Raw genomic sequence first — 15,684 nt, 5'->3', positions numbered from 1 at the left:
GATTTCGGACGACATACTATACTATGACTTTTTTTGAGGATTTTTGGACGACATACTATAGTATGACTTTTTTTGATGATTTTGGACAACATGCTATACTATGACATTTTTGTCGTATTTTTGGACGACATGCTATACTATGATGTTTTTTCAGGATTTTTGGATGACATGCTATACTATGACTTTTTTTCATCATTTCGGACGACATGCTATACTATGTTGTTTTTTTTCATATTTCAGGACGACATGCTATACTATGATTTTTTTTTCATATTTTTGGACGACATGCTATACTATGACCTTTTTTTCATGATTCTGGATGACATGCTATACTATGACCTTTTTTCGTGTTTTTGGACGACATACTATACTATGACTTTTTTTTCACATTTTTGGACGACATGCTATACTATGATGTTTTTTTCATCATTTTGGACGACATACTATACTATGACTTTTTTTTCACATTTTTGGACGACATGCTATACTATGACTTTTTTTTCATCATTTTGGACGTCATGCTATACTATGACATTTTTTTCATCATTTTGGACGACATGCTATACTATGACTTTTTTTCATCATTTTGGATGACATACTATACTATGATGTTTTTTTTCATCATTTTGGATGACATACTATATTATGACTTTTTTATCATCATTTTGGACGTCATGCTATACTATGACTTTTTTTTCATCATTTTGGATGACATACTATACTATGACTTTTTTTTCACATTTTTGGACGACATGCTATACTATGACTTTTTTTTCATCATTTTGGATGACATACTATACTGTAACTTTTTTTTTCACATTTTTGGACGACATGCTATACTAAGATGTTTTTTTCATCATTTTGGATGACATACTATACTATGACTTTTTTTTCATCATTTTGGACGTCATGCTATACTATGACATTTTTTTCATGATTTTGGATGACATGCTATACTATGTTGTTTTTTCATATTTTTGGACGACATGCTATACTATGATGTTTTTTCAGGATTTTTGGATGACATACTATACTATGACTTTTTTTCATCATTTTGGACGACATGCTATACTATGACTTTTTTTCATATTTCAGGACGACATGCTATACTATGATTTTTTTTTCATCATTTTGGATGACATACTATACTATGACTTTTTTTCATCATTTTGGATGACATACTATACTATGACTTTTTTTTCACATTTTTGGACGACATGCTATACTATGACATTTTTTTTCATCATTTTGGATGACATGCTATACCATGACGTTTTTCTCGTATTTTTGGACGACATCCTATACTATGATGTTTTTTCATGATCTTTGACGACATACTATACTATGACGTTTTTTCGTGTTTTTGGACGACATACTATACTATGACTTTTTTTTTCACATTTTTGGACAACATGCTATACTATGACGTTTTTTTCATCATTTTGGACGACATGCTATACTATGATGTTTTTTCACATTTTTGGACGACATCCTATACTATGATGTTTTTTTCATCATTTTGGATGACATACTATACTATGACTTTTTTTTCATCATTTTGGATGACATACTATACTATGACTTTTTTTTTCATCATTTTGGACGTCATGCTATACTATGACATTTTTTTCATCATTTTGGATGACATGCTATACTATGACTTTTTTTCATGATTTTGGATGACATGCTATACTATGACGTTTTTTCATCATTTTGGACGACATGCTATACTATGTTGTTTTTTCAAGTTTTTTGACGACATACTACACTAAGATGTTTTTTCATGTTTTGGGACGACATGCTAAGCTGTGGAGTTTTTTGCATATTATTGGACGACATGCTATACTATGACTTTTTTTTCATCATTTTGGACGACATACTATACTATGACATTTTTTTCATCATTTTGGACGTCATGCTATACTATGACTTTTTTTCATGATTTTGGATGACATGCTATACTATGTTGTTTTTTCATATTTTTGGACGACATGCTATACTATGATGTTTTTTCAGGATTTTTGGATGACATACTATACTATGACTTTTTTTCATCATTTTTGGGCGACATGGTATACTATGTTGTTTTTTCATATTTTAGGATGACATGCTATACTATGATGTTTTTTTCATCATTTTGGATGACATACTATACTATGACATTTTTTTCATCATTTTGGACGTCATGCTATACTATGACATTTTTTTCATCATTTTGGATGACATGCTATACTATGTTGTTTTTTTCAGGATTTTTGGATGACATACTATACTATGACTTTTTTTCATCATTTTGGACGACATACTATACTATGACTTTTTTCATATTTTTGGGCGACATGGTATACTATGACTTTTTTTTTCATCATTTTGGATGACATGCCATACTATGACTTTTTTCATGATTTTGGATGACATACTATACTATGATGTTTTTTCATATTTTTGGACAACATGCCATACTATGATGTTTTTACATGATTTTGGACGACATGGTATACTATGACTTTTTTTTTTCGTATTTTTGGACCACATGCTATACTATTAGATTTTTTCACATTTTTGGACTACATGCTATACTATGACGTTTTTTTTTTTTTATCATTTTGGATGACATACTATACTATGACTTTTTTTACATCATTTTGGATGATATACTATACTATGACGTTTTTTTTTCATCATTTTGGACGACATACTATACTATGACTTTTTTTCACATTTTTGGACGTCATGCTATACTATGAATTTTTTTTCATCATTTTGGACATCATGCTATACTATGATATTTTTTTCATCATTTTGGACGTCATGCTATACTATGACTTTTTTTCATGATTTTGGATGACATGCTATACTATGTTGTTTTTTTCAAGTTTTTGGACGACATGCTATACTATGTTGTTTTTTTTCAAGTTTTTGGACGACATGCTATACTATGATGTTTTTTTCAGGATTTTTGGATGACATACTATACTATGACTTTTTTTCATCATTTTGGACGACATGCTATACTATGACTTTTTTTCATATTTTTGGGCGACATGGTATACTATGACTTTTTTTTTCATCATTTTGGATGACATGCCATACTATGACTTTTTTCATGATTTTGGATGACATATTATACTATGATGTTTTTACATGATTTTGGACGACATGGTATACTATGACTTTTTTTTTTTCGTATTTTTGGACCACATGCTATACTATTAGATTTTTTCACATTTTTGGATGTCATGCTATACTATGACGTTTTTTTTTTATCATTTTGGATGACATACTATACTATGACTTTTTTTGCATCATTTTGGATGACATACTATACTATGACGTTTTTTTTTTCATCATTTTGGACGGCATACTATACTATGACTTTTTTTCACATTTTTGGACGTCATGCTATACTATGAATTTTTTTTCATCATTTTGGACGACATACTATACTATGACTTTTTTTCACATTTTTGGATGTCATGCTATACTATGACTTTTTTTTATCATTTTGGATGACATACTATACTATGACTTTTTTTTCATCATTTTGGATGACATACTATATACTATGACATTTTTTTCATCATTTTGGATGCCATACTATGACTTTTTTTCATCATTTTGGACGACATGCTATACTATGACTTTTTTTCATCAGTTTGGACGACATGCTATACTATGACTTTTTTTATGATTTTTGGATGACATACTATGCTATGATGTTTTTTCATGCTTTTGGATAACATGCTATACTATGTTTTTTCACATTTTTTGACGACATACTACACTATGACCTTTTTTCATGATTTGGGACGACATGCTATACTATGATGTTTTTTTGTATTTTTGGACGACATACTATACTGTGACATTTTTTCGTATTTTTGGATGACATACTATATTATGACTTTTTTTCATGATTTTGGACGACATGCTATACTATGACTTTTTTTCATATTTTTGACGTCATGTTATACTATGACGTTTTTTCATGATTTTGGACGACATACTATGATTTGTTTGACATGCAATGCTATGATTTTTTCGACATAATATACAGATTTTTTTTCAAAATATTCAAAATATTCAACCCCGCATTTTCTTTGACACACTATACTATGAAACGTGTTTGGTTTTTTGCACACGCTGATATTATTTTCATATACTATACAATGACATTTGTTTCCTGACAAACTCTTTGACTTTCTTAATAACATGTTTATGGCATATTGTACTATGATTTTACGCTTTTTTGACATAGTATATTAAGGAAATTGTTTTCGGCATACTATACTATGGCTCCTTTTATAACATTTTAATAAAAACACATTTTGTATTTTTTTTTTTTTTTCAGGTAACTTTTGCCAGCATTATATAGTAAAAATTTTTCGTCATGCTATACTATGTTTTTTTTTTCTACATACCATACTGTGACTTTTTTTTGACATGTTGTTTTTTCAACATACTAAGCAATTACTTTTTTTTCTCCATACACTATATTGTGTCTTATTTCATTCTTGTTGTGGCATCCAACTTTTTGACCTCTTTGGTTTTTTTTTGTTGTGGTTGGTGTTTTTTTTTTAACATTTTAATGACATGTTATATACTATGACTTATTTTTGGACGTTTCTGTGTTTTGGTATGATTGCCAAGTAACTAATAGCTTTTCACAAGTTTTCTTTTTTTAATTTTTTTTTTTTTTAACAAACTGCATGTCACAAATTTTCACAATAAGAATAAACAGTGTGAATGAAATGTGTGAGTTGTCATACCTTTCCTGACAGACGCCTGTTAGGAGTGAGCAGTGTTACTGAACAATCAGTAAACCTGAACTCTGATGTGTATATGTGTTGGGTTTCCTCCTTAGATTAAATCTGATTAGATAATTGGCACATTGAAGGCATCGGCACTAAATGTGGCCAACAAATTTAAGGTAAATAACAAAACTGTATGATAACAACTACACTCTTTCCTTCTCCTCCCTTGTCCCTGCACTGCCTTTCCCTCCTTTGCCCATCTGCACACCTGATTTCAATCAGCATGGTAACCCCTCCCCTGCTCCCTGAGTTTCCCCTGCCTAATCAGCTCACTCCTGCACCTGAGCTTCTACACCCATCTCTCTTCTTGCACTTCATCTCGTCTGCAGACTAGTTTGAATTTAAGTCCTGTTTTACTTCAGTATGTTGGAGCCTTGCTTTTTTTTGAACAGCTTTTCCTTGTCTGCACAAACCTTGCACATAAAGTTACTTCTCTTCGATCCTGTTGCCTGCAGTCTCCTGTGTTTTGGGTCCATCAGCTCCACTCTTCATTAAAAGCAGAAATTAATGTTCTTCCAACCTATGATTTGTGGCACTGGGGCAAATGTGCTGCTAAGTAGCACATTACTGTAATTAAAGGTCTAAACATATTGATTTATATTAGTACTAACTCATAATAGCTGTGAAGGCTATTAGAGGTGGCGCAATTTACTCCAATTATTTTTGACAATTCCCAGATAACATTAAAAAAGGTCTTTAATTTCACACACACAAAGCAAATTTACACCCTTTGAAGCATAACACATTCAGGTCATGTAGAAATGAGCTCACGCCTGTGTGGTTACAACAGTCATCTGGTGTTCAGGTGTGAACTTTAACTCTTGTTACACTGCTGACGCCCACCTGTCTGTTAGAGCCCTGCTCGCCCACCTGTAAATATCACCAGGTCTTATATTATTACATGATGGACCAATTAGTGGTGTTAATGTTTTATGGGAAACTGCCTGGGTCCTTTAGAGCTTCAGTGAGGATATGAGGGACAAAAAACTTTGATGGTGTGTTACCCTGAAGCGGGGCCCCTTATTCAATTATTGCTTCCTTGTGTGGCTTTGTGTTATATAATGCATGGACAACCTACAGTGAGAAACTGGGACATGAAGGGTTCTTTTTTCTAGCGGAAACTTGTCGACAAAGCAACGGCGTTACAAATAATTGTGACCGAGTGTGACTTCATCCAACAATTTCAGCCATTTATGTCAGTAGATCTCACCTGAATCACACACTCTGGAAACTAGTGTCCACCCAAACTGCAGGGAGAGCGAGAGCGAGGTTGGCTGGGGCAAAGGGACTTACCAAAATGACCACGGCCATTTTTGTGCTCTTTCCCATAATGCGCATTAAGTCAGAAACCAATTTAAGCATCCACCAAACAGTGCATTAGAAAGGCATTCATGAACGGCACTCGGGGAACATCCCCTTTCTCAAATTAGTATCCCTTCTCCAACTGCCAGTATATCCTCTTCAAATCCCCAAACCGCCCCCCTCCTCAGTGAAGCTCACAAATGAGGCAATTAAATTCAGGGTCTCAAACTCCTTTGAACTACACCTTCTGTCTGAGTCCTTTATTATTCCAACTGTGGGTTCTCAAAGCTCATCAGGGCTATTTAGTACCTTGGGCTCCCTTTTTAACAGGGACCACCAGCTCGCTCTTTTCTGTCATTCATTTCCTGAGGGAGTGCGAAAAGAGAGACAGACGGAAATGAATTTTTCAGCGAGTGAAATGCCTCCTGTCTGTGATTCTTCTGTCGGAGAGAAATTTCCCATGTGTTTTCAAAAAAGGGATTAGCCGCCCTGGACGCGCTCGTTCCAATTCCCTGTTCCGTCCTATCCCATCTAATCTCCTCTCCTCTCATGCCTATGTGTTTAGTAGGTTAGCCCTGGATCAAGTTGACTGTGATCCAATTAGCATCTAACACCATCTGACACATGTGCCTCTGTCATGCAAGTGTGTGTCCTTTAGCTCAGGCTCTCCTTCCAAAACATTCTTAAACACACCGCCGGCGCCTTAAACACATACAGGTATCACTTTATGTGCAGCCTGACGGGTTTAAAGGAGCCAGCCGAGCCAGTTTAGCCGACCAAGGAACAAATGATGAGCTAATGAATTGCGGTTATCAGGGAGCACAGAGTAAGATGAAAAGGTCCTGAGGGGACATTTGTAACCAGATAACAGGATTTCACAGCATCTACACTGATCCAATTTATTGCTGCCCCGAGTAACACTAAGGTTAGGTGCAATTTCATCAGCTAATTAGCCACAGACAGATCCTACCTATGTGCTTACAGAGAGCATTTATCCACAGCCGTTATACACTCGCATATTTCTGCATGTTTTCCTTTGAGGATTTCATGACATGTCATTAAAGGTAAGGCGCTTCTTGTGACATGATATACCCAGGGTATGTAAAACATTCATTAAAGATGTGTGCTCACTAAAAATAGCCCTTAGTTTACATTCTTTCTTTTTTTTTTACTACTGATAGATAGAAATTCATGGTGGGCGACACATGGACCCTTAGAACTGGAGTTATATCTAAGTTACAGGAATCCCTAAAAACATGGTATTTCACCTGGAGGCTTTACCTGCTGCATCACACAGTGTTCACTGCCATCAGGGAGTGCCCTTTCGCTAAGTCCCGCCCCTTTGTGATGGTCCAACAAGCTGTCGCAGTAAGCATGGAAGCCACACTGTATCTAACTGCACTCCCTGAAGAAATATGATCATATTTTTGGAAAACTGAAACAGTGATTCCAGAGAGAAGCAGACAGAGGGGTCTACAGTCTGTGTTTGAAGGATATATCCAGGATGTCAAACTGACTCAGCAGCAACAACAGGTTAAAAAGACAAAGATAGTTAGAAGCTAAAGCCGAACTATAGGCTACAGATCACAGTGTAAAAGTGAACCACCACATCACTGCTGATCGCCACACAAGACAATGAATATAAAGGGAAACTTTGCTGATATTGAACCAGCTGTGTGGCATCACAGTGTGTGCACATGAACCGTGTTTGGCTTCAGCCCAGTGTCACTGCCACCAGACTGTCGGGGAGCTCCGGGGGAAGTCAAACAACGTTCATCTGCACACACTGCGATGACACACACTAGGGCTGTGCGATATGACGATATGTATCGTGTGACGAGAAAAATCGTTTCATATTTTGCTCTATCATTTACATCGTTGTGACGCATATTACACTTTTTACGGCAATATTTCTTGTCATTTGGAGTCTGTCCATCTTTTGCACAGATCTCATTGTTAAATTACTCTTCTTGGCTTTTTAATTTGCAATGCTTTTTACGGCACTTACAGTAACATAACGAGTTTATATAAATCCACCGGCAACTTTTTATTCATTGGATTAATATCGTGATATGTATCGTTATCGGGATATAAAATGACCTGTATCATGAAATGAAATTTTGGTCATATCGCCCAGCCCTAACACACAGCTGGTTGAATATCAGCAAAGTTTCACTGGTTCCTGTACAGCAGGGTCGGTCTTTGTTTCACTGTTATAATCATTACAAAGCAAAAGCAGCATGTGTATACATTCAGTAGGCTATATCTTCAGTAGCTAGCTAGCTAACTCTACACTTTTCAGGGTCTGATTTTGGTTTTGGAACAGGGAAGAAACTTATATCTTTTTCCAACCTCTCCAGGTAACGAGTATCATTAATACAGGACGTGCCCCAGGCACAACATTTAGCTCCAAAGCCACAAAACCAGCCTGAAAATGAAGGAAATCTGAAACAAATGGAGCACAGCTGTGTTGCTGTCGGGCCCTGGTCTGGCCCGGTCTGATGCTACGCTACGATTGGCCAGTCTGCGTCCGGGGGCAGGACTTAGCAAAGGGTCAGTTAGTCCTTCACATTGTTTCGGTGGGTGGAGCACGTGAAGTAACATCCACATGAATGCTGGGACCAAAGGTTTCCCAGCAGAACACTGCGCTGTAACAATATGATCAGTGTTACTCACTTCATCTGCCAGAGGTTTAATGTTGTGGCTGATTGGTGTTTATCTCGTATGAACATGCACTCAGAGAACAGGCTGTTGGACCAAAGTGTGCACTGGTGCGTTCTGCAAAACCCCTCGCCCATCCAGGTGAAATACTCTGTCTCTGTGGACTCCATCTAGGTCACTTCTATTTCTCCTTGTCATTAGTGGAATGAGGCTGTGCACTCAGGGTTCAAGCTGCTGTATGAAAGAGCAGTGATGGTGTGAGGAGAGGGTTTGAACTGGAGGTGGCCATGTGGGTGGTGGCTAAGGTTGAGCCAGGATATACTTTATTTCTGGATGACGGCCTTCTTTTGGTGAAGTTGCGTTGAAATGAATGAGGAAGCTGTTGCTCCGAGTTTAGCTTTAGACTAGGTCACACAGTCATGATTTGAAATTCCCCATCAGCATTTTCATGTTTCGTCTCCGCCCACTGACGCTGCACAGTTTTCAATTGAGCACCAGAACTGCTAACATTCAAAAATAATTTATTTCAGAAATGTACTGTGATCATATATTCATTCAGATTCTGCATGATAAGCTTTTGTTGCGTACAATGAAATCACCCCACAGAGAAAAAAATAAAATAAGTAGATGACATTTTTTTTGTTTGTTTTTCTTTGAACTATGAAAACTAGGAACACACCACTGAGTCTTCACTATAGCGTAATGAGTGCACCTGGCAGGCGGCCGGTCGGCCCTCTGTGGCGTTACTCCAGGCAGGTTTACAGATGCTGCAGGACGATCTCTTTATAACCAGACACACAGTGAATGATCCGTAAAGCTTAACGCACGAGAAGTGTCATCACACGCACACATACACATGCACACACACACGCGCAATAGCATTTGGGACGATACAGTCACACCTGAATAGTACAGAGTGGTTGATTACACAAAAGGGGGGAAAGAGGTGAGGCAATTCGATGACATCATCTCAGCGCTGCCCCGTGATTGTGAGCGGTGACAGAAGAGTTATACCAGCAGGGAAGGAAAAAAAATCTTATCAAAATCTCTCTGTTAACATTTTAGCAGAACCAGCAGCTGTGCCCACACGTGACTGTCCCGCTCGGCTTCAGGCGCGTTTTTGCCCTCTGCGGTTGGATCTCAAATCGTTTCAGCAGACATATGCAGAATGAGACTTGATGTGTGTGTGTGAGCCAGCAAAGGGTGAAAAAATATGGGTCGTGAATGCAAATTAATTCACAGCCCACATCTGTCAGGATTAAAAGAAGGCTCTCGAGGCCAGCCATTATGACGGTCGAGGGGCACCGTCAGCAGTTCAGTAACAACCGGTGCCGGATATCATAAATAAGTGTTTCTCTATCAAGGCATCTTTGATCCACTGTTACACACTCACAATAAACACTTCGATAGATATACACTCATTTCATATATCTGCAGGATCCGTCGGGTACGGCACAGTCGTTGATACCTGACCCGCCATGATGTCGTCCCATTTTTCCTACATGTTTGTGTGCTGTAGACCAGAGAGCTGTCTCCATGGAAACCCATGATTGTTTCGCCAAAGTCCACTTAAAACTCTCCCAGCCAACGTGTTCAAAATTTGTTCAATTTGGCATAAAATCCACATCCACGTCTGTATTTGTCCTCTTTGAAGTTGTTTTTACATCCAGTTCATCCAGTCCGCACAAACACTTGTCCTTTCGCTTCCACAATATGGCTCCATCATATTGTTCTCCAGCAACGCCATGCTGCATTGACTTGATTTTGTCTTTTAGGTACATCTACTATATATATTTATATATATTTATATGTGTGTGTGTTTCCAAAGATTCTTGTGACTTTGTACAGAATCAAAGAGATTACCGTTTGAATGTGTTCAAAGGAAAAAAAAAAACAAGAGGAGGAAATAAAGTCATGCAAATAGTTCAAATGGCCAAAAATAAAAGTGAGTAGATGATGCAGAGTATTTATCAACTGGTGAGAGAAATCTACACTGGCACACTTCCACACATTAAAAGATTAAAAAAAAAAAAAAAAGGGCTCCAAAAAGTCTCATAGTGTCGTTCCGCGTGTATCCGAGCTGACTGAAGAAAAAAATAATACGTAAAAAAAAAAAAAAACAAGAAAAGTGATGAAAAGAAAGAAAATGACTTGATCGGGTCGACTTTCCGTGTTCTCCTTCGACACAAGATATTTCCAGAAATGTCCTTTCCAGCATTTTTCACACAAAGGAGGAGAAGCCAGCGATTGGGGCCCGCGAGCCGGGGGCTAGGCTGCTGGGGGGCCTGTAGAGGGTGCTGTGCTGGCTTGGGGGGTTGGAGCTCTGCTGGGAGGGGGTGGGAGTCCGGCTACCTTTGGGCCTGAACAGGCTGCCTTGGCCCTGGGGCTGGACCTGGGGTGGGCCCTGAGGCTGGCCCTGGGCCTGCTGAGGCTGGGGGCTGGGCGAGCTGAGCTGGGGGGGCAGCGGCGGTAGAGGAGGGAGCGGCGGTGGGGCGCAGTGATCCGGGTCGCCCGACTCGGACTCGGTGTAGCTGTAGGCCTGCGCCCGGGATATGCCTTTCTGTTGGCGGCGCCAGGAGTTGTAGTAAGTGGGGTCGCTGATGTAGTGGTTGACAAAGGAGTGGGTCTTCTGCCGGTTGGGGTCCACCTCGTACTCGCTGTCGCTGCCCTGTGGAGCAAAGAAAACAAAGACGATGACATGTGGCGTTAGCGCGGGGTGACTCTGCAGTGTTTCCAATGTGGAGCAGTTAGAGATGCTGAGGCTATAAATGTAAATGAACATGAAGTTATTGAATTATTCTGAGCAAAGTCATCGATTCACAATCATCCCTGTCTACAACACGCACATGCACACACACACACACACACGTACACTTACGACACAGCACGAGAACACATGGACACCAAAAATGGTCAAAGCATGATCACGGACGGATGACTTGTTACTGAAGCGTGCACTGTAAACGGACCATCAACACAAGATGGCAAATTTATCTTGAGGACTTAAATCAGTATGTTCAGGGTCTACAAGCTTTGTGTCCACACCACGCCAGCAAGGCGCGGTCTGGTGTCGTGTACCACATAAAACCTGGAATGGGAATCTGAGGGAAAGGATTGGATGGGGACTAGCAGTAGGAACCAGTCACCTAAAAGGCTACAAACATTCAAAGCAGGCAGCCACAGGAACCTCACCAAATGCAGTGGAAGTGTATGTAGGCCACCTGTCCCATATGAAAACACCAGCGCCTCCTATGGGTGAACAAAACAATGGGTTTTACAGTACATCACCATAACAGAATGATTCAAATGGCCCAGTCATGATGATGAAAATATCATAGATTTGTTAAACATATATATATAAAAAGGTCCTCTGTGCCATTCTGGGTGGATGGTGGGAAATGCTAAAATAAAAACCAGCATAGGTGGTGCAGTGCGTTCTCAAACATACGCCCTTTTTACACAGAGATCTTGCGATAGGGCCAAAATGAAGACTTCATTATGCCAGCTTTGCTTTTTTATTCAGAACCCCACCAAGGTGTGGGTGGAGGATCCTACGAGTCCTGTGGGTTGTGAGGTGGGGCACTGGCACGTCCTAAAGATGCTATATTGGATTGGGATTTGAGGAATCTGGAGGCCAGGTTGACATCTTGAAGCTCTTTGTCACGTTCCTCGGGTCATTCCTAAACAGTTTTTTGTGGTGTGATTGTCCTGCTGGGGGGGTTTCTGCCATTGAGCAGTGTTGTTAAGGGGGGGTTCCTGGTCTGTAATCGTGTTTGTGTAGGTGGAGAGCGACAAATGGCATCCACATGAATGCCAGCACCCAAGGTTTTACAGTAGAACACTGCATGTGTACATCACATACACGTTGGGCAGCGCTTTCAAAACTGTAACAATGGCATGACCTGGCAATTACAATTATTTTCCATCCCTGTTATATGGCGCCTGATCCTGTCTTCTTCTCAGGGTGCTTTCAGATCTAGAGTTGTCTTGCTTTGGTCTGAATCAGGGACTAATTCTGTTACAAAGTTGTATAATTGCCTAGAGTTGGTTCGTGTTCTCACGGCAGCATTTACAAGAGGACCAGATCAAATGCCTTGTGTGAGAAAGCTGCTCTTGATTGGTCAGAATTTCCATGTGGGAAAAATCCAGGAAGTAAAGCAAACGTTGAAGAAGAGTACACTTGCAAGATAAATGTGACACTTTCTAATGTCACAATGGAGGGACAACTACGCAGGTTGATTTTAGCGCTGCTCATCGTGGACTATATTGCTGTCATTGTTCATTTTAGTCAAACAATGTGTCATGTGACTGCAGTTGGTTCAGATCCAGGTCGGAACATATTCTCACCACAAATGATCCGCACTGGAGCTTGTTTGTAAAGAAGACCACCTCTTCAAAGTCTTGGTCCGGTTGTTTTGGTGCACACCTGACTGCGATTGCTGCGTTCACACCGGCCCAAACGAAGTGCACTTCGGGGGCAAATGAACCTGAGTTCAATTAAACCAAAACAAACAGGGCAGGTGTGTAAGCACCCATGGAGGGCAAGGAGGTCCTGTACCTCACTATCTCCCCAATTTGTGGACAATTTCGGTTGCTGTTCCTCCTCTTTGAGTTAGCTGCTAACTGCTGGGTTGCACACATACGTCATCAAAACATCACATCCATCTTGTCCTGATGCTTGTCCCTTTTACACAGATGACTTTTTGGCACAGTTACCAACTCTGCGGCCGACTGAAAGATGAGAAAAATCTGTTCCCCCTATTCCCTGATCTTACCTTTTAGGGTGCGGTCACACAAGAGCAAATACAGGCGAATAACTGTTGCCTGCTGAGGCAATATACGTGCTTAAGTGGGCAGTGCCTGATGTGACAGACACAGAGCTAGCTTGCTAATAAACAAAATATAATTTTATTGGTACATTTTCCTGTCTCCCGACTCACTGCCAGCCAGGCAGCATCTCTCATGTGGGGCAGTTTGTACTTTTCATGGCTGGTATCATTCAACATCAGCTGGTTAGACACTCCAACAGTCTCTGTGTCTTCCACACATACTTCTTCACTCCTGGTTAAAGGTGGGACTTTGCAAGTCAAAGTTCACGAAGTTAAACTCCATATGATGCGAAGCTGTGAATTTATTTTGCCACCGCAAGTTAATGTTTTATTTGCCCCTCTGCTCGCACTGAACAAAAGTCAACAGGGGGCAAATGTTCACCGCTGTTATTTTTGCATATGTGTGACCGACTGTTCCCTTATACATAACAATGAGGTGATAGCAGCACGATATTCTCACCTTGAACAAGTAGTGTGAAGGAAGCAAAAGAGAGTGTGATTTTAGGGACTAATTGGGACGGAGGAGGATTTTTTTTTTCTTATTTTAAAAGCCTGTTTAAATTCCCTTCAAGTCATCTGTAAAGAAATGACCATAATCCTCAGCTCACTGACCCTCCGCTCTGCTGCAGGCTGGGCCAGAAACTCTATTGTATTCATGTCAAGTAACATTCCATGTGTCAAACAGAGAGCGATGTTGTCATTGAACACTCGGCGGGGATTGCTCATGGTCAACTAATTGCCTTGAAAGCAAGCTGCCAATTGGCTCGCTAGCCTGTGATTAATCACCTGGCCATGATGAACTAATGCACAGTTGACTTGTCACTGGATAATTTCCCAGAGAGGCTGCTTGGATTTTACACTGAGTGTATTACAGAAGTGCAGCAACAAAGGCCTATTCTTGTCAGAGCAGCAAAGATGGTGCTGATAATTGTCTCAAGGTTCCCTGCTCTCCCTCTCACCCCTCTTATTATCATGTTCAATCTCCTCATACATACAGAAACATGGCTGCTGGCACGCACTCCAAGGATAAACTCCACAGCACAGCTCGCACGCTTAATATTGCACCACACATATGTGATACATATGGCAGCGGGCTCGGATTTCCCTCAGCCTCAACATGGCTCATGTCTCCTATACCAAACCCCTATAGAATGACCTTTCTCTGTTAGTTGTAAGCAGAGTTTATAAATGTCCAAACAGACAATGCTTTTTCTGCTTTTCTGATCTTTCTTGGTTCTAAACAAAGGAATGTGATCCCTTCCTCCCCCTCACTCTTATTTTTCCCAAACTAATCAGAGGCAGACTTTGTGCACAGCAAGGTTTGGCTCAGGATTCAGAAGTTGATCACAGTGATGATGCTTTCTTTTCTTTTTCTTAATTTAAGTCACTATCCAGACATGTTATAAAATAATGACACTAATACTATTAATTTGTTTAAAATACTTTTGCTTTTTCACCCCCCTTAAAAAATTTGCTTGTTGTACGTTTCGCTTTCTGCTTTCTCTAGCACTGCTTGTGCTAGGGTTGACCTGTGCAAGAGCAGTGCGCATCAAGATGGCCCCTTTTACACTGCCCCCTCAAGGTGGGAATTTCATGACGTTGTGCTGCCTTGCCGTATTGTATAATAGGAATGAGGGGATCAGCGATGCTAACAGCGCTTAAAACAAAGTCTGTATAAACGGGGCAGCCAGCAGGATGGGATTATATAGGAGTAATGTGTGCGAACATTAGCCAACAGGCTAACACGGGCACATTTGCAGAAATGTTTATTTAAAAGGCAGGTGGTAGCAGTTGGCAGCTAACTCAAAGAAGAATAACAGTGGCTGAAAATGTCCACAACCCGGGAAAACAATGAGGTCTGGGAACTCTTATCCTCTGAGCAGAGGATGAGAACAACCACCGTGGTTGTTTTTGCCAGGTTATGCCACTGTTACAGTTTATAAAGCGCTGCCAACACGTCTGCTATATGTCACACTAGAAGCTGACGCTGTTGTGTTACATGTCAAGCCTCTTACTTCCGCGATGACGGCATGCTATCTAAAATCACACACTGGAGCAGCATGATGCCGCAGTTGTTT

At 39.8% G+C, this 15,684-nt stretch overlaps 1 protein-coding gene across 5 annotated transcripts in view; it reads right to left on the bottom strand.

Moving 5' to 3' along the window:
• Positions 1-10,847: 10,847 nt before the first annotated feature.
• sdk2b (sidekick cell adhesion molecule 2b) overlaps positions 10,848-15,684 on the bottom strand; it is a 468,332-nt gene continuing 463,495 nt past the window's right edge. For 3 of the 5 annotated variants that reach the window (XM_078163249.1, XM_033611150.2, XM_078163250.1), the window contains exons 45-46: positions 11,970-12,026; positions 10,848-11,445 (exon numbers count right to left, since the gene is read on the bottom strand). In XM_078163249.1, the coding sequence (XP_078019375.1) occupies positions 10,999-11,445; positions 11,970-12,026 (504 nt within the window). In that variant the 3' untranslated portion in view covers positions 10,848-10,998. The remainder of the gene's footprint in view (positions 11,446-11,969; positions 12,027-15,684) is intronic. The other 2 variants (XM_078163251.1, XM_078163252.1) reach the window with 1 other exon arrangement.

This window comes from Epinephelus lanceolatus, chromosome 21 (genome assembly GCF_041903045.1).
Source record: "Epinephelus lanceolatus isolate andai-2023 chromosome 21, ASM4190304v1, whole genome shotgun sequence".
In the NCBI taxonomy this organism is placed as follows: domain Eukaryota; kingdom Metazoa; phylum Chordata; class Actinopteri; order Perciformes; family Serranidae; genus Epinephelus; species Epinephelus lanceolatus.
This window is presented reverse-complemented; position numbering and strand designations above follow the sequence as displayed.